The sequence below is a fragment of the Kogia breviceps genome, chromosome 1 (assembly GCF_026419965.1).
Source record: "Kogia breviceps isolate mKogBre1 chromosome 1, mKogBre1 haplotype 1, whole genome shotgun sequence".
NCBI classification, from domain to species: domain Eukaryota; kingdom Metazoa; phylum Chordata; class Mammalia; order Artiodactyla; family Physeteridae; genus Kogia; species Kogia breviceps.
The window spans coordinates 168,919,840-168,941,874 of record NC_081310.1 but is presented as its reverse complement, the minus strand read 5'-3'; the positions used below and the strand labels follow the sequence as shown (position 1 = coordinate 168,941,874).

The 22,035-nt window shown below is 60.1% G+C and overlaps 1 protein-coding gene across 1 annotated transcript; it reads left to right on the top strand.

The window, feature by feature from the left end:
• The first annotated feature begins 315 nt into the window (after positions 1 to 315).
• Positions 316 to 21,702, top strand: FOXO6 (forkhead box O6). The gene is made up of 2 exons (XM_059074228.2): positions 316 to 1,186; positions 19,488 to 21,702. Exons 1-2 carry the CDS (start codon positions 773 to 775, stop codon positions 20,751 to 20,753), a joined length of 1,680 nt encoding a protein of 559 aa, XP_058930211.1. The 5' UTR covers positions 316 to 772; the 3' UTR covers positions 20,754 to 21,702.
• Positions 21,703 to 22,035: the final 333 nt, after the last annotated feature.

Here is a 22,035-nt window from a genome sequence, read left to right as displayed (position 1 = left end):
TGCTGGGGACCAATGAGAGCGCTCGGGCCTCGCCCCCGCGCCCCCTCCCCCTGCTCAAAGCAGGGGGCGGGGTCGCGCCCGCCGCTCCTCCCCTGCTCCGTAGGCGGCGCTGTTGCGTGCTGGGGCTGCTGCAGGGTCGCCCCCGGCCGGGAGCCCCGCCCCCCCACCTCCAGCCCGCGGGCGGGGCACCCGGCGGGCCGAGGATTCCGCGGCCGCGGGCGGGCACGCCCCGCCCTCTCCCGCGCCGGGCCCGCCCCCTCCCCGTCCCCCGCCCATCCGAGGTGCAGCCGGCGCTGAGCGCGGCAGGCGCGGGAGCTGGCGCTGGAGCCGGAGCGGCGGCGGCGGCATTCACGGGGCGGCGGCGGCGCGGGCTCCGGCACAGGCTCGGGCTCCGGCATGGTGCAATCCGGCCCCGTCCCGGGAGAGCGGGGCCCGCGTGCGGGGCCGGCGCCGGGGGAGCGGCGGCAAAGACGGTGGCGGTGGTGGTTGCAGGCGCAGGCAGGCGGCAGGTGCTAGAAGCGGGGCTGGGCGAGGTGTGTGCCCGCTGGGCTCCGGGGCCGCCGCTCCCTCACTGCCCCCACCTCTCCCTCCCTTCGGGCTTCCCAGCGCGTCCAGCCCCCTGTCTCCGCGACCCGGCCCATGGCGCCCCGCGGTTGAGCCGGCGCCGCCAGGGACCCCTCCCGCGGGCCTCCCCGGGGCGCGCAGATCCCAGAGCCGCCCGCCCACCATCCGCGGAGCCCCCCTCCCCTCCTCGCCCGAGTCGGGCGGGACCATGGCTGCGAAGCTGCGAGCGCATCAGGTGGACGTGGACCCGGACTTCGCGCCGCAGAGCCGGCCGCGCTCGTGTACCTGGCCCCTGCCGCAGCCAGACTTGGTCGGCGACGAGGACGGAGCGCTGGGTTCAGGGGTGGCCGAGGGCGCTGAGGACTGCGGGCCGGAGCGCCGAGCCACAGCCCCGCCGATGGCCCCAGCGCCGCCGCTGGGCGCGGAGGTCGGACCGCTGCGGAAAGCGAAGAGCTCCCGGCGGAACGCGTGGGGGAACCTGTCCTACGCCGACCTCATCACCAAAGCCATCGAGAGCGCCCCGGACAAGCGGCTCACGCTCTCGCAGATCTACGACTGGATGGTCCGTTACGTGCCCTACTTCAAGGATAAAGGCGACAGCAACAGCTCGGCCGGCTGGAAGGTGGGGGCGTCCGGCAGGGGAGGGGGTCTGGAGTCGTCGGCTGGGGCTTCCAGGGGCTGCTAGATGCGTCTGGGCTCCCGGCGGGCGGTCTAGAGGGAGGCCCTGGGGCACCCCCAGGAGTCACAGAGTGTGTGCCCAGGGCGTGGGGCTGGCCGGCAGACAGGCGGGGGCGTGCTGGGAGCAGCTGTGTGCATGCTCTGGATGCGAGGTGGGAGGTCTGGTGGGGTGACAAGGGACTGCCACTTTGAGGCACTCTCGAGGGACACCCTCACCCCATCCTTGGGGGCATAGCAGAAGAACCTATTATCAGGCCTCAGACATTGGGGACCCCCCTCTCAACCCCACGAGTTTGCTTTGTGTTTCTCTTGTTTTACCCTCTCCACCAGGGCACCCTCCTTAAAGAGCTGAAATAATGACTTGGGGTCAGTGGCTGCTTTCCTCCCAGATCTTTCCCACTACCCTCCCTGGAGCTGGCCTCAGGGTGAGGAATGCGACCCTAGGCCCACAGTTCTTTCTGTGGTGCCAGGAGTTCACTCTAGGGCACCAGCCAGCCTAGGGTGGGGAACTGGTCAGGTGACCTGAGATCTGAGTTCTCCATGGGGCAGCTGCTGCCCCCCTTGCCTGGATCAGCATGGTGGGCTGGTGATGATCCCTGCTGGTGTGAGGGCAAGGTATTGAGACCTGGGGATCTGTCCATGACCACCCCAGGCTGTCTTCCACTTCCCTAGCTTTCTGAGCCCAGATGCACTTGGGGGAAGGGGAGAGGGGAGGGGCAGCCCAGGGAGGCCTCAGTACCAACCAAATGGACAGGGGGGGAGCCATCTTGGGCGACGACAGGGTCTTGACTGGATTGTGGCCTCCAGACCCTGCCCTGGCCAACTTGTTGGGGCATGGGGATAGTCGATGCCTTTGGGGGAGAGGAGACTGGGGTGGGGTGGGGGTCGGGCCATGCCTAGGGCCTGTGAGCTGTGAGACTCCCTGTGGGAGAGGGGAGCCTCTATGAGGGATGCATGCCTGAATGGAGGGAAGGGGATCTGGCTGGTGGTGCCTATAGGCAGGGTCAGGGGAAGGAGGTGTGATGGTAGAGGAGGGGAGGCTTGCGGACATGGACAGCTCAAGATGCCCAGTGGCTGCACTGTAGGGGCCATGGTGCTCTGCCCTGGGAGCCCATGGCTCTCAGGCTTTACGCTGGCAGCTTCTCTGTCTGTCTCTGGCCACTACTGGGTGGGGACACAGGCTGGAGGGGCCGACATTAGTCCCCTTCTCCATCCTCTCTCCGGTCCCCTTGGGCTCAGCTCCCTCAGGAACACTTGTTCCTCCTAAATGAGTCCTGCCCTTGTGCTTTGCTGCCACCTCCCTCCCATGTACTGTCCCACCCTTCACTTCTCCCTGTAGATAGTCCCTGTCCTCAAGGGCACAGAGTTCAGATGCCTCTTCCAGGAAGCCTTCCCTAACCCTTTTTAGCTAGCTCAGGACTCCCTCTTCTCTGGCCCTCTCCCTTCCTGTCACAGGTCTTAGTCTTTTGTGTCCTGTCTCATTTCCCTTCCCCACCCCCTCTGGAAGACAGTGGCAGTGTCAGAACAATCTCTGTGCCCACGGCACTGAGCATAGAGCCTGGCACTGGGAACTACCAGTGCATGTCTGGTAAAAGAGTGAAGAAATAGATGGATAGTGAAGAGGGAGCAGAGGCCAGGGAGGGTACTATGGGCCAGAATAAGCCAGGAGGGCTTCCTGTAGGAGGCAGAGCTCCAGCTGGGCTTGATGGGTGAGGGATGATGGGGAAGATGGCAAGAGGGAACATGAGGCTTGAAGCTGGGAGAGAACTGCAGTTCACTGAGGGTCTCAGGGCCAAGCCCTGTGCCAGGCACCTTCAGGCATCTGTGCCAGGTGTCTCCTTTAATGCTCTCTGCAGTCCCTGAGGTGGGTTTTACTGTCACTACTTATAGGGCTGGGCACTGAGGCAGGGAGTGGAGGAGTGAACTGCCCAAGGTCACATAGTCAGCAGATGGGAAAACTGGATTCCAGTCCAGATGTGTCTCCCTCCAGGGACCCAGAGCCTCTGGAATAGTGTCCTGCTTGCACTGGATATGGGAGGGGGACACTGACAGCTTTCAAACAGGGGCAGATCTAAATCCTCGACTGTGATTGGGAAGGTACTTGGAGATAATTTAGTCCCATGAGTTCATTTCTCAGACTGTGAGACTGAGGCCCTGGAAGGGAATGGGACTCTTCTCAGGTCATCAGTGAGCGGCAGGCCCTGGATGATGGCCCAGGCCTCCCGCCTGCCCATTGGATGCAGTTTCCACTGCGCCACGCTGCTGGGGACACACTGGTTCTCCCTGCGCCTGGGCTCAGGAATGCTTGTCCTGGTCTAGGCCATTGGTGAGGGAGCCTCAGCCTTGGGCTCCTGACTTAGGCCCTGGCAGAGACCCCCAAGGCACTGGAGGAGGGCTGTTTGGAGAGGCCCCTGGCCTTTCCCATCTCATTCCCTCAGTGGCTGTCCTCCTTCTACCCTACGCCCCATCCAGCTCCCCAGGGAGCCTCCTTCCCCTCTCATTCCTGTCCCTCCTAATGCCTGTTCCCCCATTCCCAGTCAGTCCCTCCAGGGCCCTGGTGGCCAGGCCATTCCCAACTCCCAGCCACCCTCTGATTAGCAGAGCCTGTGGTACACCGCAAGTGCCAGGGCTGGGGCCAGGGACCCCATTGTTCCTTATTCCCTCCCCTCCCCCACGTAAGTGTTGCACTTGAGTCCCTGGGGTGTACCGAACCCTGTGTTAGATGGAGTGGGGGGACCGAAGGGGAAGGCCTTGCTCCAGCTTTCAGGATGCATCAGGGCTCAGCCAGTTCCACACGCAAGCCCTCTGTCTTGCAGGCAGGACTAGGGGCCGGGGAGTCGGGGTGGGAGTAGGGGTGTGGAGAAAGTGGGGTAGATCCCCTGGGGAGCCAGGCAAGCCCTCACAGAGAAGATGGCACTTGATCTGGTCTGTCTTCACTGGGTGGGGTGGGTGGGTAGAATTTGGGAGAAAGTCTTCCAAGGGATATTGACTGCATACGCAAAGGCAAGGAGGTGGAATTGCATATGTTGGGTTTGGGAGACTGTTGGGTGTGCCAGGCTGGAACGAAGGGCTCCTAGGCAGGGCTAGGAGCGTGGGATGGCAGGGCTGTGGCGTGGGAAAGGCCGAGTGAGGGCCCTGTGCTTGGCCTTTGCCCTGTGGTCCCACCTGTGATGTGGGAAGATACTTCAGAGGTGTTGCAGAGAGGAATTGGAGGAGGCAAGATCACCAGCAGGCCTAAGGCACCCAACAGGCTGAAGCCCGAAGAGAGTCTGGGCTTGGTGCTAGGAACTCCACCAGAGAGGCTGGTAGTGCTGCCGTCGGGGCAGAGGGTCTCCAGACCTGGGACGAGGGCTTGGACAGGAGTCTTCCTCCCTCTCCAGTGTCCCAAAAGTATGGATATCCCATACCCAGGTAGAGCCTCCTACTTCCTCTCAGACACTCTAGCCCCGCCTACCTCCTCCGGGAAGCCTTCCAGGCTGCTCTGGGTCCTGGTGCTCCTTCCACTTAGCGCCCTTGGAGTTATTCCGCCTGCTTTTGTGTTTCCAGGCTGCCAGCTCCCCTGGGAGCTCCCAGGCCAGGCCTGGGTGCCTCTCATTCCTGTCCCTAGGACTGGTGGGGGAGGAGCCCAGTGGATGGGGATTTCCCTTCTCCCTCAGTGCCTGGAGCAGCTTGGCTGTTGTGGGGTGGGATCAGGAGGTGGGGGTGTCCCCGCACATCCGGCCCAGGCGGGCCAGTAGGTCCTAGGTGGGGTGGGGGCTAGAGGGGAGGGACTGATCTGAGAGAGGCCGGGAGGAGGGTCCTGCTACAGCCCGACTGAGCGGTGGTTGTGCGTGCAGGGGCTCCCCCTTCTCTCCTCCCCCCAGCCCGTTCCAGCAGGGCTCCCTCCTTCTTCTTTGTCCTCCGGGGATCCCCAGCCCCGAGGGCTGGTGGAGGTGCGGGAAGAGGCGGTGTGAGCCAGGGTTGGGGGGTGTCCTCACCCCCCGCGCTGCACGAGCGGGGGGCTGGCAGCTGCCCGCCTCCTGGGCACGAGCCCGTGCCAGCCGCTCCTGGCACAGTTGCTGGCACGCCCGGCAGACTCCCACGGCCACCTGCTCACACCCACCCACGAGCGCTGGCGCGCGGCGGGCCCTTCCGGCTTCCCGGGCCTCCCGGCGCCCCTCCCTCGCCACCGCGCCCTCCCCCCCCCCCCCCAGTCCTCTGCTCCCCGAAGGCCCCACACTCTGCCAGCCGCGTGGCCCGCCCGGCGGCCCCCTCCCCGGAAACTTGGGGAGCTTGGGAGGCAGGGCCACCGGGAGGCCCCTGGGGTGGCTGCGCCTCTGCGGGGAGAAGGGGGGGACCTGGAGGCAGACAGACAGACCGACAGACAGGGTGAGGGCCCCGCCTGCCACCTGGCGCCGCTCCAGCGGGACGATGGCGGGCAGCGCCGTGCCAGGCGGTAATTGCAGACAGACTAATTTAAAGAGATGAGACGGTTATTTTTAACTCCTGTTAAGGTAATGAACGGCGCTTGGTGGGGGAGGTGTGTGCGGGTTCGAAAGTTCAGCGCCCCCCCCCAGTCGCCACTTTCTGCGGTTTGGGGCTCCCCTCTCTGCACGCCTTGAGGACCCAGCTCAGGACTGAGTGGAGTGGAGGGGCTCTGCCAGAGAAGGGAAGGGCTCAGAGCGCCGGGGAGCAGGCGCCCACCAGCCAAGCCTGCATCCCCTCAAATCCTGTCCTCCATCCTTCCAGGTGGGTGTTAGCATCCCGGTTTCCCAGGTGGAGAAGTGACTTGTCTTAGGGTCACATCCCTGAGAAGTGGCAGACCTGGGAATTGAACCCTGTCCTGTTCCCCAAACTCAAGCCTTTCTTCCTGTGCCATTGGGGATGGAGAGGAGGGATTTGGAAAGGGTGCAGGCTTGTTTCTTGCAGCCCACCTTCTCCCATATTTGAGTGGCAGCTGGTGGTGGCCACTCCCTGGGATCCTGGGGGCTACGGAAGCCCCTCTCTCTATGTCTTGTGAAGAGTGAGGGTGTGGTCGTGGGCTGCGTGTGTGGACGTGAGCCTCTGGGATATGGGTGCACCAGCTATAGCAGGGGGAGCCCCCTCCTCACCTCACTGTCTCCCTTAACTTGTGGCTGACTCCTCAGCACCCTTTTCTTATTTACAGCCTGTGGCCTGCCTCCCAACTTGGGAGTGGGTACCTGAGAAACAGGTACACATTGGTGCCCACTCCTTCCACCTCTGAGTCTGACTTTGGCTCTCCAAGAGAGGTGGAGCCCATCACCCTCTTCCAAGCCTCCTTCCCAGATCAATCCCTTTCTCACACACTCCCAGGGACCTGGAGCACGCAAGCTCTGGGACTGCCCATTCTGTTGCTAGACAAGACCTTCAAGTTGTTAGGCCTTCCTTCCTTCTCCCTGGCAATGACCCATCTCTCTGGAGCATCACTCAGGGTGTCCTAGTTCAGCCCTTTGGGGTCTGTTGGAGCTGTGGAGTCAGGAGTTGGTGAGTGGCGGGCAGAGCACCTGTAGGGGACCCTGATCTAGCGTGTGTGAGCTGGAGCAAAGCTCTCTCCCCTTCTGGTCCTCAGTGTTCTCATCTGTGTCCAAAGGGCCTTAACTCACTCAGTCTGTGGCCCTTTCGGGGATGTGACTGACAAACCCTCTGGTTCTAGGAGCCATGAGGGGTTAGTTGGGACCGAGAGCATAGAGTACCTAATGGGACTTATCGTGGGTGGAAGCATGTGAGTACAGGTGTGGATGGACTCGAACTGGGGACTCCTGCTTGGGGCTGCCTACCCTGCCCCTGGCAGTACCCAGGTGGCAGACAAACTCTGGGCACAGTGAAGGGAGTGCTCCTGGCAGTCCCAGCTGGCTACCAGAGCAGGCAGATGGGGGGTACAGGGTGTTAGGTGGGCATTAGCGGAGGCTCTGGGGCCCTGGTAGGGCGCTCAGGGGGACAGCTGGATCTGGATCTGGAGCGCCCCCCTTCCTCCTGGCATCCTGGTTACCATGGAGACCAACTCCTGTTTGGGAGGGTTTGGCTGTCTGCTGCCTCACCCCACCCCCCAACCCATATGTGGAGGTGGGAGGGGGGCCAGGTGGTGTGTGGGGGAGGGGCCGCCCCCCCCCCCCCTCTTTGCAGAGAAGCCTTTCTGGTCTCTAAGGGGGATGCCTCTTTGGGGAAGGGGAAAGAGAATTCAGAGGATTAACGCCTGGGTGCTAGGCAGTCAGTTGGGCACTTCACATAAATCCTCTCATTTCATCCTCCCTGGGTCCTGCCAGGTATGTGTTAATAGCCCCATTTTGCAGTTGAGGAAATGGAGGCTCAGAAAGATGAGGTCACTTGGCCAAGGTAGCATAGCTGAGACGAGGCTGAGCCTAGATTTAGATGCAGACCTGTTTCCTCCATGTTTCGCCATCTTCCAATGCCAGTGCAGTATCAGCCCACACCCCAGCCAGCCCTCCTGCCCCAGGGCTCACTCATGCTCGCTCCAGAACCCCCCAGGGCTCCTCAGTTCCCCTGGGAGCTAACCAAGCCCAAACTGCTCTGTTTGGACCCCTGGGCCCTCTGCCAGCCTTGTCCAGGCCCTGCCCTCCCTCTCACTTTCCCTGCTCCTCTGATCCCAGGCAGCCCTCCCACTGCCATCTTTATACCTGACACTGGAGTTCTCAACCCAAACCACTACCATTGTTACATGCTCACCAAGGCTGCTATCGACTCTCATGGATTGAACCCTGGGGACACCCCTCAGAAACTAGGCGGGTGCTTGGGTAGTTTGAACAAAATCCTACCTCCCAGTGACTCTGGAACCCAATGTGTCTTTCTGAGAATCTGCCTTAAATCCTTAGTTGTTGGCAGAGCTGGCTGATTATCAGAGTCACCTAGAAGCTTTTAGGTAGTACAGTCTGCAGCCCCTGTCTCAGACCCTCTGTATCAAACTCTCAGTGGGTGGGCTTTGGAATCTATATTTTAACAGGTCTGTCTGATGACTGGTCGGATTCTGAACCGACGCCTTAGATGGTAGCTTCCTCTGCTTCTGCTTGCAGAATCTTAGTTCCCTGACCAGGGACTGAACCCACAACCCCTGCGGTGGGAGCACGGATGCTTAACCACTGGACCTCCAGGGAAGTCCCCCTCCCGTCTTCCGCTCCCAGGGTGGACCACCTTCTTCTCTAAACAGGCTGCCCAGATTGAGCCCGCATCTCTCCTCCTCACTCTTTTCTGGGTCCTCCAGGGATTTGAGCCCCATGCAGTCAGCTCCAAGGGACTGAAACATCACAATACATTCGCCCGCCCTCCATGTCTGATGTGCTCTGCCACCGAGAGCCTTTGGCTGCCGGAGGGAGGGGAAACGTGGACTCAGCAGGCCTCTCTGGCGCTGGCCCACAAGGAAGTGGAAAGTCGCAGCCCCCGCTGTCTGCTAGCTCCCTGTCTGGTGGGGGAGGCGAGACCACGTGTACAGCGTGGTGCTGGTCTTAACAGGATCCAGTCCTGGGGCTGTAGCGTGCCACTCCAGGCCTTGGCCACCTGGCCCCAGTCAACCTGTACAGCCACATCACTCACCCCAGCTGTCTTCTGACTCTTGCTTCAGCCACACAGAACTCTTCCAGCTCAGGATGCAACCACCACGTGCCATGACAGGTGTGCTTCCATTTAATTTTCACAGCAAACCGTGAAGCTGGTACTGCTACTATCCCCAGTTTGCAGATGCAGAAAGTGAGGCTGAGAGAAACAAAGTAGCTCTCACAGTATCCCACTGGAAGGGACAGAAATGAAACTCCCCTGGGCTACTCCTCCCTAACCAAGTGCTCTGGCCAGGCCAGTCTAGTCTGGCCGCTACCCCCCTGCCCCCCAGCCCTTGCACTGTCTCTCTGATTTCCCTTAGAGTTTGGCCCTGGGGCTTCCAGCCTCGGGGGTGGCTCTGGGATCCCTGGCACCCTTTCTCAAATCCAGAGCTCCCAGAGGGAGGGAGCTGACATTGTCCGCCCCCCTCCATCTGCAGGCCCCAGGGCTGATGGCCACTTCCTCCACTCACTTTAATCCAGGCCTACACCCACTGGGCACCCATTGTGCAGCACTGCTCAGAGGAACCGGACTGGCTCCCTGCCCTCGAAATGCCTGCAGGTCCAGCTGGGGAGATAAGACGAGGATAAAAACTACCCAGGGTCATGATGGAGGGCTAGATAATGAGCTATGGGTATTTGGAGGTGAGGGGGGAGAACCAGGCAAAGGAGTCAAATCCTCAGGACTCTTTAGGAGCCCCACAGGGTCTGGCTGTGTTAGCTGGAGCCCAGCAGGACTTGAGGCTGGGGAAGCAAGCAGGGGCCGGATGGCGAATGGCCTTGAATGCCACACCAAGGAGCTGGCACTCCAAGCTGTGGGGAATGAGGAATGGCATGGGTAGAAAGGATGGTATGGAGGGTTGGGGTGGGGGGAGAGACTGGCTCAGGTGCCCAATGTGGGCCCAATACTGGGGTCCAGGGGAGAAGATGAGCCTGAGAGAGGGTGGAGGCCCCACGATTCCAAGATGCCAGGCCTGAGGTGCCAAGCAGCACCCTTTGGTGCCTTGAGGATCTCAGAGGTAAGACAAAGTGGTGTGGGTAGGAGTCTGGAGGCAAGCAGGGAGGAGCAGTCCTAGTTCTGCCACTTACCCTCTGTGTGGCCTTGGGCAACCTAGCCTCAGTTTCCCCCTCTGCAAAGTGGGATAATAATAAGACTTATGTCCAAGCTTTGTTGTGAGAATTGTATGTAAGGAGAGTTACATGTAAAGTCCCCAGTGAAATCTTAGCAAATATCATTATTGTTATTCATTGCTCTGGGAAAGGAAAGGAGATACCTCCAACATGTGCTGTGTAGGGTAGGGGTCCTGGGCCCTGATCCCTGAGAGACACTGACTTGTGTATGTGTTTGGGGTGGGGGGTAGGATTTCTTCTTCTAGTCCCTCCCTTTCTGTCCCTGGGGTGTCAGAAGATCAGGATGTCCAAGCTTCATCCTGCTCTTAGGTCCAACCACTGCTCTCTAGCCTACAGAGTCTTCCCCATGGCCTTGGGAGGCAAGCAGGCAGGTTTTAGGCACTGTATTTTTACAGATGAGGCCAGTGATTTACTCAAGGTCATCCTCGAATCTGGGGCTGCCTGCCCCTGGACGCTGGCTCCTCTTTGCCCACTGGCAGTCTGTGTGACCTTGGGCACAGTCCTTCCCTCTCTGGCCCTCAGTCTCATCTAGGGATCCGAGTTCACCTCCCCCAACACTTTGGGAAGTTGTGATGCCTCCTCCACCCCTCCAGTCCCCTCCCCCTGTCCTCAGCTGGCCTTGCCTTCTTTTGTAACCTGAGCTGGGGCCGTGGGGGAAGGGGCTTGCCCTCAGCCAGAGGCACCTGCCAGCTGAGCAGATGTGAGTGGATGGAGCCCCCACCCCCACAAGCCCCTAGGGGGTCGCCTGCTCCTGGCCCGGCAGGGCTGGTGCTGGGACAGGCAGTGCTCAGCACACCCAGCCCTGGCCTCTGGCCTCTGCCCCTAGAGCTTACCCTGAGCACTTGTTCATTTTTCAGCGGACATTCGTGCTCCAACATGCCTTGCAAGGGCCTCTCAGGCTCCAGGAGAAGACAGATGGCAGATGAGGGCTGGTGCCCCGGTCTGGGTGGGCTGCCCTGAGCTCCTGGAGCCCCTTGGCATGGGGACAGAGGGCCAAGGGCGGCCCCTGGGGACGAGGGCAGTGTCTATGCGGGTGGCCATGCCCCTGGGAGAGCAGATGGTCCTCTTGGCACCATGCCCACTCTTCCCCCCCCTCCCCCCCAGGAGCCAGCCTGTAGGGCTGGGGCACAGCTGCTGAGCCCTCCCCAGAGCCAGGCCCGGGGCAGGACTGGGTGAGGTCACCGCAGCTGCTCCCAGGGCCCAGGGCAGGGGTGTGGGATGTGCTGCCGGCAGACGGAGGGAGGGGGCTCCGATGGGGAGAGGCCTGAATGGCCTGGCATTTAGGGATCCCCTGTAGTCCTGGAAGAGGGAGGGAAGAGTCTGTGGAGGCGTTGCTGAGCCAGTGTGGACAGCTCCTGGCGCCCCTCCCCAGGGGAGCTTCTGTCTGGCCTGGGCTCCTCCCTAGAGGCCTCTCAGGGTAGGAGGAAGAGCAAGGGCCCTGGGTGTGAATTCCTGCCTCAACACTTACCCACCTGGGCAGGTCAGTTGTCTCTTGAAGCCTCAGTTTCTCAATTGTAAAATCAGGGTAATAAACCAACTCAGGGGGTTGTTGCAGATACTCAGTAAGATTTTAATTGTTGAGTGCCAGCACAGTGCACGAATGCTCAGCAAATGGTACTTTCTTTCCTTTCTCACTTTGCTGAAGTCTCCTGAGAAGCCAGGGGAGAGGGAGGGAGGTGGCAGAGGCAGCAGGAACTGGAGGTGAAACCGAGAGGGAGGAGGCAAGGCCTGGAGCTTGGGCCTGAGGTCTTGTTGAACAGAAACGGCACAGAGTTGCCAGGCCTGAGCGGTTCATGGCTGCTGAGAGTTCCAACCTATGTGTTGACTTACTGTGAGTCAAGGACTGCCCCACAGAGTTCAAGTGGGGAGGCAGACTCACCTACAGTTGTACTCCAGCGTGCAGGTAGATTTCTGCAGTAGCACTGAGGCGGGAGCAGCTATCTTTGGGGCTGGCAGAGGGGGCTAGGAAGATGCTGCACAGCTAGCCCTGATGGAGCAGGAGGAACCACGTGAGCAGAGAGCGAGGGAAAGGCACAGGGAACAGAGTGTGAGAAGGCATGAGGCGTGAGACATCCAGGGTGGCTGGAGTCCCAGATGGGTTTAAAGGGAATGGGGGTAATGAAGCTGGAGAGTATCAGAGGGCCCTTGAATGTCAGTCTGGAGTTGGACCCAAGCACTGGCGGGATGAGGAGCCATGGGCTTTTGAGTAGGGGTGAGCTGGGACTTCTGCTGCCGATTTGTGTGCTATCCAGGCTGGGTGTGTGGGTTCTGTTGTCTCTGGGGTGGCAGGGGTGGGGGACGCCAGGGCCTGTCCCTTGACCTCATGCCTTGCTTTGGACATTTGGTTCCTCCTGGCCCCTGGCTGCCCACTTCTGTTCCACTGCTGACCCCAAGCCCATTCACCTGTCAACACCTGTGGCTCTGATGCCCCCACCTGCCCTTCTATCCCTCCTTCACTATACACCCTAGTACCAAGGGTTTGCATGTGGCCTCAGGGCCCTGAGGTCATCCAGGTCACCCCTTCTGCCAGGAATCCTGTCTGGATTGAGTACTCCAGGCAGCAGAGCCAGTGACCCTTCCCCCTGCCAGCCACCCTCCCCCAGAGCCACCCCTGTGGCTCTCTCTGAGTCAGGTGTGTTCCTAGGCCAGAGGAGGTGGGGTGTGGTACAAGAGCTGCTCCTGGGGCTGAGACAGGGAGTCAGGAAGACTCTTGACATGTGGGATCTCATCCAGTTCCCAGCCACGCCCCCTCCCCCACGGACTTTGGGATAGTTACCCTCTTTTATGGGGGAGGCCCAAGGTCACATGGATGAAGCTGGGATTCCAACTCTAGCCCTTAACCCTTCTTTATGCAGGAAAGGAGGGAAGGAGGCGGGGAGGGAGGAATAGGAGTCATGGGGGGGTCAGAGCACTCACGCACCCCACGGGTGATCTCTGCTCAGGAAGGTACTAGAGGGGGAGGCTGGATCGTCATCCCCACTGGGTAGTGGGGGTCAGCTTCCTGAGGTAGGGGCCGGGCTGAACCTTGGACAGCGATGGAACCTGGAGAGGAATCCATACCTGGTTTTGGGCTGGATGGATGGACGCAAGACCCAGGACTGAACTGGGAGGGTCCTGGAATCCCCTTGGCGCCAGAGGCCAGGAGGTAGCACAGGGCTTGTGGGTGGGGAGCGCAAGACTTGAGTCTCCTGTCTCTGATGAAAGCCAGGAAGCTTGGGCTTGAGAACCAGGGCAGGGATGGCCTCTGAGGTGGGCAGCAGGGCAGTGTTCCCCGCCCCACTGGCGGTGTGGGTAGGAAGAGCCTTAGCTTTGGAATCCAACAGCCCCGAGACCCAGACCTGGCTCTGTCACTTCCCAGCTTCATGGCCTCAGGAGTCATTTAACCCACCTGAACCTCAGTTCTCCTCTGCCACTTTGTAAAATAGCATTACCTACTCACAGTCTGCATGGTTTTTAGGCATTCAAAGAAGAAACGTATCTAAAGAATCTAGCTTAGGTCTGGCACATGGTAGGTGGTGCCCTTCTCCTGCCTCGGTATTTGAGCACGGGCCAGTGGTGTGCGAGAGCTGGCTTGCACTGGCTCGTGAGAGCTGATCATGTACACTTCTTCCCAGTTCTGCACTCAATGACATCATGCTGCCAGCTTAAAATTGGCTATGATGGGAGTATCCATGCCACAGAAATCAGCAAATGCTACAAATCGAATCAGGTGGGGTTTTTTCCCCTGTTGGAGAGCTGAAGGAAATCCCTCCCGTGGGCCCTCTTTAGCTCTCGAGGGGACCAAATGGGAGGTGGGGCAATGGTCGAGGGCTGGCTGGGCCAAGCAACCTAGAACTCCAAGTCCATGGGCCCTTTAGGGCCTGGGGAGATTGGATATAGTCATAGTGCCATGCAGCCCTCTCTAGGCAGGGGACAGCAAATGATGGGACCCTTCTTCTCTCTCCAAACTCCCCCTCTTTGCCCCTACTCTTCAGCCCTGAGATCTGGTGGGCTCTGGCTGGAGAAGTAAGATTGGATGAGCTTGAGCTATCAGGGAATGAAGCTATGCTGGGAGAAGAAATGAGGTTGTGCTGGAAGATAAACGAGGTGTACTGTCAGGGAATGAGGTGGTACTTGGAGGCAAGGTGAGGCTGCATTATTAGATAAATGAGGTTGTACTATCAGGGGATGAAGTGTACTTGTAGAAGAGATGATGTCCCGCTGGATCAGTCGGGTTGCACCGTCAGAGAACACAGCCACACCACAGGAGGAAGGAGAGCCTCCGACTTGGAGGATAAATGAGGGTGTCCTGCTGGATAAATGAGGGGGCCCATCAGGTGAATGGAGTGCTGTTAGCGAATGAGGTTGTACTTGCTGGATAAATGGGACCGGTGTGCTGGATAAATGGGGTTGTGCTGTCAGATGAATGCATTACCGCTCGTGGGCGAAGGGTGTCCTGGGAATAGATGAGGGTGTCCTCTTGGAGAGATGAGCTGCCACTACCAAATGGCTCAGACCCTGTCCACGAGGGAGGCACCATCAGCAAGGACGAGGTTATTCTGTTCCCACAGGGGCTGCTGCAGCGTCTTCTGGCCCACGTGGTCCAGGCTGGGAGAGAGCTTGGCCACAGCAAGCCTTGGGTTCCCCACGTCTATCTGGGGAGCAGGAGTGAGCAGGTGGGGCTTGGGGTGGGCAGCTGCCTTGTTCACCCTGGGAGCCTTTCTTCCCCTTGCACAGAAGCCCCTCCTCCTCTCTGCGCTTCCTTCTGTGGCTCCAACCGCTCCTGCCTTTCTCCACCCCATGCTTGCCTTCCATTCTGTCCTGTATTCCCCCCTCTCAGCCCAGTTTGGAGAAGCCCCTATCATGTGCCAGCCTCTCTGACAGTCTCATTAATTCTCCCTGCCACACACTGTTCCCCCCCTTTTCTGTCTCTCCTTCATTCATTCAGCAAAAATTTATGAAATGCCTAGCATATACTAAACACATGGGGTCCGGTTACAAAAAAGAAACGGGGGGGACAGAAATCCCTCATGGAACTTATTTTCTAATATAAGGGAAACCAGACAATAAATAATAAACACAGAATAGAAAGAAATTATATGGTACTTTAGAAAGCGCTAATTGCTTTAGAAAAATTCAGAGCAGGCTAAGGGGGCCAAGAAACGGCAAGGCAGAGAAGCACTTGTTCAAAGAGTGGGCGGGATGGGGCTTCTCACATAGGTGACATCTGAACAGAGACTTGAAGGAGATGAGAGATGGATGTGAGTATCTGGGTGAACAGTGTTGCCCCTGCGACTGAGGCCCCAAGGTGGGATGGTGCCCGGCAGGTTCCTGGCAGCAGGACAGGGTCAGGGGAGGAGCCTGGGAGGTCAAGGAAGGGCTTGTGGGCTACGGCAAGGCCTTTGTTCTTTACTCTGAGTGAGATGGGGGCATCAGAGTGTTCTGGGCAGGACTGGATGTGGTTCACGTTATTTATAGGATCCCTCCAGCTGCTGCCTGGAGGGAAACAGGGTACAAGCAGGTAACTGTTTGAAGAAATGGAGGTTCAAAGCATCTTTTGCTCCATTGTTTGTGGGTGTTGAAGCCAAGACTGGAATCCAGATCCAACACCAGAGCCCGTGCTCTTTGTCCTGTACCAGCCTCTTCTCCCTGGTGCCTGAGACCCCAGGGGGCTGGCCTCTCGCCCGGGTTCTGAGGGAGAGTAGCATGGGCATATGGGATGTAACCTACTGTCCCTTCCCTCTGCCCCTTGATGGCCTCTGAGGCACTGAGTCAGGGAGGTCCCATCTCCCCTGGGAACCTGCCCCAGGCCTGCATGGAGGTGTGGGAGGTGTGAGGCCCCAGAAGCAGGGCCCAGCTTGCGCACCAGGGGAACCGGGGCATGCCGGGGCCGTAGCTGTGGTGGCGGGTTGCTAGGTGACTCTGAGAGGGAGCCCTGGTTACTGCTGCCTGGTAGAGGCGTCTCCCTCACCTCCTCCGTGGCCTCCGGCCTCCCAGGAGGCCTTGTGGGCGAGATGTGATCGGTGCTTGCCACTGGATCTTGGCCGGGAGCTCTGTGGGTAACCAGGTGGCTGGCACCTGAGTAGCCAGAATGGGCTGCAGGGCCTGGCCTTGCCTCCTGGGGCACAGCCCTGGTGCACACCTGGTGAAGAGCCTGGCTCAGCAGACCAAGGCCTAGGTCCTCGCCCAGCTCTGGGCCACCTCCTTGGGTGACCCTGGGCAAGGCACGGCACCTTTCTAGGCCTCAACTGCCCCCTCCATCTGGCCTGCAGAATCCCTCCCCAAGGGCCTTGTTTTCAGTGAGAGTGCCAAGGGAGGGTGCTGAGCAGGCAGGGCTGCAGGTACCCTGCCCCACCTCTGATGGCTTGAGTATAGAACACTCAAGTTTTGCATTAGATTCCATTCACTAAAAAGGTTCCACTACTTAAAAAAAAAAAAAAAAAAAAAAGTTTGAAAACCTCTGGACTGAATGATTCCAAGAACTTTTTATTGTCAGACTGAAAAGGTGCCTAGAATCCAGTGGCCCATCTCATCAATTTATGGGGAGGGAAACAGGCCCAGAGAGGAGGAGGGACTGGCCCCAGGTCAGCCTTGCCAGGGGAGGAGGGCCACCAAGCTGGGGGTCAGGAGGCCTGGGCTCGAATCCCTGGGTGAACTGGGGCAAGTCCTTTTTTCTCTCTGGGTCCGACCAGCTGTGGTTTTGGGCTGGGGCTCAGGGGTACCTGGCTGGGCAGGGAACAGAGTGGGGAAGGATACAGACCTTCATAGGCCTGGAACATGTGTTCTTGGTGGTAACCTAAAACATTTTTATTGATATTCAGAAAATTTGGAAGTATTACGGAGTACAGGGCAAGATTCCTTTGAATTCTACAAAGGAAGCACAAGACTTGTAGGGAATTTTGACCTTTCAACATGCCTCCAGCTTCCCATAATGCCAGCTTCTAGGGTTGGTTACATCATGGAAAGTTTCAGAAGAAATGGAGGACTGGTTTCCTAAGATTCTTTGGAAGTTCTCTGACTTGTTCCCTCTGCCATGGTGGAACGTGAGGTCCTTTAGACTCAGAATGAGACTAACCTAAAATCAATGCCTGGCTCTGCCACTTAAACTGTGTGATCTTTTCAACTTACTTAATCTCTCTGAGCTTCACTCGCCTCATCTTGAACAGGGCTCACAATCCCTGCGTTGTATGGAGACTGACAGAACGATCACGTGAGATCAAGTACTTCCAGAACTCAGGGCTGACCTGGCAGGTACTCTGGAGGTGCCAGTACTTGGCGGTGTCCTTCCTCCTCCCCCCACCCCCAAGCACTCAGAACCGGGCTGGCACATAGTGACACTGATAAAGCGGTGTAGCCTGACTGACCTCCAGCTGGAGAAGCTGGGAGGTGGAGCCTCTGGTAAGGCAGATAATCCCCCAGGGGAGGAGAACTGAGGCCTCCCCAACCAACACAGGTGTTGGGAAGGGGCTGGGGAGCCAGGTGCAGGGGCAGGAGCAGGAGAGGGGTTTTCTACTCCAGGGAGCACCACTCCCTGGGGGTCCAGCTCCCCTCCTCTCAGGGCCCCAGGAGAAGCCAGGCAGGACAATGCTGGGACAGACCTTGAAGCCCTAGCTGTTATCTCCCAAGACCAGAAAGTGCCAGAGATAGGGAGCCTGGGGCCCTGAAGAGTCTGGTGAGTACCTGGAACTGGGGGTGAGGGGTGGGAGGGTGTCCTGGGCAGCAAGGAGGACCCCTCCTTCTGGAGACAGGTGGGAAGGAGGCAGGAGGGAGAGCCCTCGCGGATCAGAGGTTCTGGAGCTGGGCGGATGAGAGCAGGTCCGTATGCCGGGCAGATCTGGAGTGGTACCTGGCATTGCCACCTGTGGGACCGAGGGCAAGTTATATCATACCTCTGGCCTCCATCCCCTGGTACATGACATGGGGGTAATGCCAGCTGCCCAGAGTTGTTCGTACCCAGCGCAGCAACACTCGGCCTGATACTAAGGATTGCAGAGACAGAGCGGGTCTGTGGAGTGATCTAAGAAGTGAGGTCTTCTGGCCAGAGTGAGGGATTTAACCAGCGTTTATGGGCACCTGGTGTGTTCACCAAACACCCACACACATTATCTCAGGTAATGATCTAACAGCCTTCTGAAGTGGTTACTGGATGTTGCCCATTTTTTTCAGAGGAGCTCACTGAGGCACGGGCTCCTAGAGATTGAGTCAATAGCCATGGTCACATAGCTAGGTGGCTGAAAAGAGCCAGGCATCCTGCCCAGCCCTGCAGATACCCCAACCCCTGCTGTTTGCACAGCAGTGCCTGAGCCAGGAGGTCCAGGCCACCAGCAGGGAGGCCTCAGAGGTGGGGCATGGTAGGCCCTGCAGAAGTTCTACTCCTCGAGGTTCTTGTGGGGAGCCAGGTCAGTGGAGCTGTGGACTCCCCAGCCTTCCTCTGTCCCCAGGACAGGCCTGGCAAAAGCAGGCAGTGATATGGGGCCCAACAGAAATTTAGAAGAGGATATGTATAGGTGTGCCTAAGGTGAAGCCCAGGGAAGGACCAGGGGCAGCCGAAGGGCTCTGTGGCCTTGGGCAAGCCACTTCACCTCTCTGAGCCTCGGTCTTCTTGTCTGTAAATGGGCCTGATGCCACCTGCATTGTGGAGATTTTGTGAAGGTCCCACCAGGAAGGGGCTTTGAGGGCAGAACTACTCTGCATCAGGTGGGTGGGGAGGGGAGGGGAGGGAGGGCTGCAGCCCAGAGGGGACCTGGGCTGACCTGAAGGTGGGCAGTGAGCAGAGGTGGGGTCTGGGGTCTTCATGGCCAGTGGATGTGCTTTGAGGGGCTTGCTGGGATCCAAGGCCTCTGTGGAGTTCACAGAAGCTCAGAGAAGTTGGGGGAAAGTCTGGGCCTCTACCCACCTTGGGGACCCCCAGCCTATTCTGCTTTCCCTGGTCAGGCCCTCCCAGCAAAGGGTTAACAGTCTTCTCTACCTGCAGTTGCATTTTAAAGACACGAAATTAAAGCAGGTAATTTATTCTCCCCACACACGAAAGAGCAATTAGTTCTAAACAGGGCTTAATCAGTCACCGCGAGATTGATTTCTGGAGCCCTGGGTTTTCGGGCTCCTGGCGCCATGCCAGGCTGGCAGGGCGGTGGGGAGCGGACAAATGAGCCGCAGCGGCATGAGCCCTTACATAATCTGCTGGGGGGCCCTGGCAGCCTGGCTAGCCCCGGGCGGGGCTTGGCTGAGTTGGGGAGAGGGGGGGTCTTGCTCCCCCTTTGCAGGTCCCTTAGGAGTTGCCTCCCTGGAAAGGCTAGACCCAAAGCTCTGGCCTCACCCTACAGACAGTGCCTGTGTGGGGCAGGGGAGCGGGAAGGATGGGGCGGGTCTCGGGTAGAGGATGGATAGTCTGAGTTTGTCCGACCTGGTACTTACACCTGTTCCCCCCTTCTCCCCTTTACCCTTTCATCTTCCCTATTTCCTCACCCTCCGCCTTTTGGCTCCTCTCCCGTTCTCTTATACTCTCACTTCTCTATTTTCTCCCACTCCTCTTCCCATCACTTACCCCCTCACTTCCCACTCCCCCACCCCTATCCTTGTCTCTGGCCACAGAACTCCATCCGGCACAACCTGTCTCTGCACACCCGGTTTATCCGCGTGCAGAACGAGGGCACAGGCAAGAGCTCCTGGTGGATGCTGAACCCTGAGGGCGGAAAGACGGGCAAGACCCCGCGGCGCAGGGCCGTGTCCATGGACAACGGGGCCAAGTTCCTGCGCATCAAGGGCAAGGCCAGCAAGAAGAAGCAGCTGCAGGCACCGGAGCGAAGCCCCGACGACAGTCCCCAGGGTGCGCCAGCCCGGGGACCCGTGCCTGCCGCGGCCAAGTGGGCCACGAGCCCGGCCTCGCACGCCAGCGACGACTACGAGGCGTGGGCCGACTTCCGCGGAGGCGGGAGACCCCTGCTCGGGGAGGCGGCCGAACTGGAGGACGACGAGGCCCTGGAGGCCCTGGCGCCGTCGTCGCCGCTCATGTACCCGAGCCCGGCGAGCGCGTTGTCGCCCGCGCTGGGTGCGCGCTGCCCGGGGGAGCTGACCCGCCTGGCCGAGCTCGGGGGCCCGCTGGGCCTGCACGGCGGCGGCGGGGCGGGGCTGCCCGAGGCGCTGCTGGACGGCTCGCAGGATGCGTACGGGCCGCGGGCCCGCGCCGGGACGCCCGCCTACTTCGGCGGCTGCAAGGGCGGTGCCTACGGCGGGGGCGGGGGCTTCGGGCCGCCGGCACTGGGCGCGCTGCGCCGCCTGCCCATGCAGACCATCCAGGAGAACAAGCAGGCCAGCTTTGCGCCGGCCGCCGCGCCCTACCGCCCGGGGGCGCTGCCCGCGCTGCTGCCGCCACCGCCACCCGCGCCCAGGCCCGGCCCTGTGCTGGGCGCGCCCGGGGAGCTGGCGCTGGCGGGCGCGGCCACCGCCTACCCGGGCAAGGGGGTGGCCCCGTACGCGCCGCCGGCGCCCTCGCGCAGTGCCTTAGCCCACCCCATCAGCCTTATGACGCTGCCCGGCGAGGCGGGCGCGGCGGGAGTGGCGCCGCCGGGCCACGCGGCCGTCTTCGGGGGTCCCCCAGGCGGCCTCCTGCTGGACGCGCTGCCGGGGCCGTACGCGGCAGCTGCCGCAGGGCCTCTGGGTGCCGCGCCCGACCGCTTCCCGGCCGACCTGGACCTCGACATGTTCAGCGGGAGCCTCGAGTGCGACGTCGAGTCCATCATCCTCAACGACTTCATGGACAGCGACGAAATGGACTTCAACTTCGACTCGGCCCTGCCGCCGCCGCCGCCCGGCCTGGCTGGGGCCCCGCCCCCCAACCAGAGCTGGGTGCCGGGCTGAGGGCCGCCTCCCGCGCCCCCGGTGCCCTTGCCCCGCCCCCGACCCCAGGGGCCTGTGTCTTCCCATCCTGATCCCCGGGTCCCCACTCCCATTCCCGCTCCACGGAGGGGATCCAGGAGGCAGCCCCAACCCAGCTAGAGACATCCCTCGGAAGCTGACCGCAGAGGGAAGTGCTAGGGAGGGGCTGGGGCACCCTGCCATTCTTGCCCAGACTCCTGAGACCCGTTCCCCCTCCTCCCAAGGGCGGGAAGCCTGGGAATGGAGGTTGGATTCCGGGCTGGGTGGGAGTAGGGAGGAATGAGGTGGGCCGTCCTGGTCTGGGAAGCCAACCGGGAGATGGGGCGGGGCGGGGTGGAGGGGGCGTCTCCGAATCTTCAGTTTCCTTTGCGGGGGGGCCCCCGCGTGACGAATCGCCCACCCCAAAGTCGAATCTGATTCCCAGTTGACACGTTCCCACTGGTCTTAGCCTCACCCACCCCAAGCCAGGAACCCCTCCCGGGAACACACTCACACCTACCTATTGGCTGTTCACCCTGAGCTGTCCTCCTTCGGCCCTAAACCACTCTCCGACCTCCAGCCCACAGTTCAGCCCCGCCCACCCATCCTTGCCCGCTTCAGTTTCTCCCCTCCCAGGTGGAAGTCCCTCTCCCTTTCCGCTCGTCCCCATCCCCCAGTACTGGTCTCAGCCTTCCCAGTGGGCCTCAGCTCCGGATCCACCCCCCAACCCGACACCCCCTTCTCCGTGCCAGTCCTGGCTCCTCTCTCCCATATTTATAAGTGTCCGGTCGGGGCGGTCTGTGGGCGCGGCGTCCCCGGCCCATATCGTAGGCAGTGTACCGTGGCCGTGCCGTCAGCGTGTGCGTGTGTGTGTGTGTGTGTGTGCCGTGTCGAGGCCGTGTAGAGTGCATTGTACAGCATATTTTCATGAATAAAATTGTTTTAAATATTTCTCGCGCCTTGGGCTAGTAGGGGGAGAAGAGGATAATTGGTAGGGATCATGGAGGCGGGGGTCCCTGTGCCCGAGCCCATTGTAGCTTTGAGTCTGAGTCTGTGTCAGCATTCACTGATATCTGTCTGCTCAACACACATTGGTTAAATGCCTACTGAGTTTTGGATGCTGGAGATGTGCCTGTGTGGAGCTCTGCACCTGTTTCTGTGAACATGTGCATGCAGGAAGTTTCTGGCCTGGGGATATTCTGTCCTGAATAAGCTTCAGAGTTGGGAGAGAAGGCACAGATATTAACTGAGAACGTGTTCATGCCAGGTCCTGTATTAGGTATAA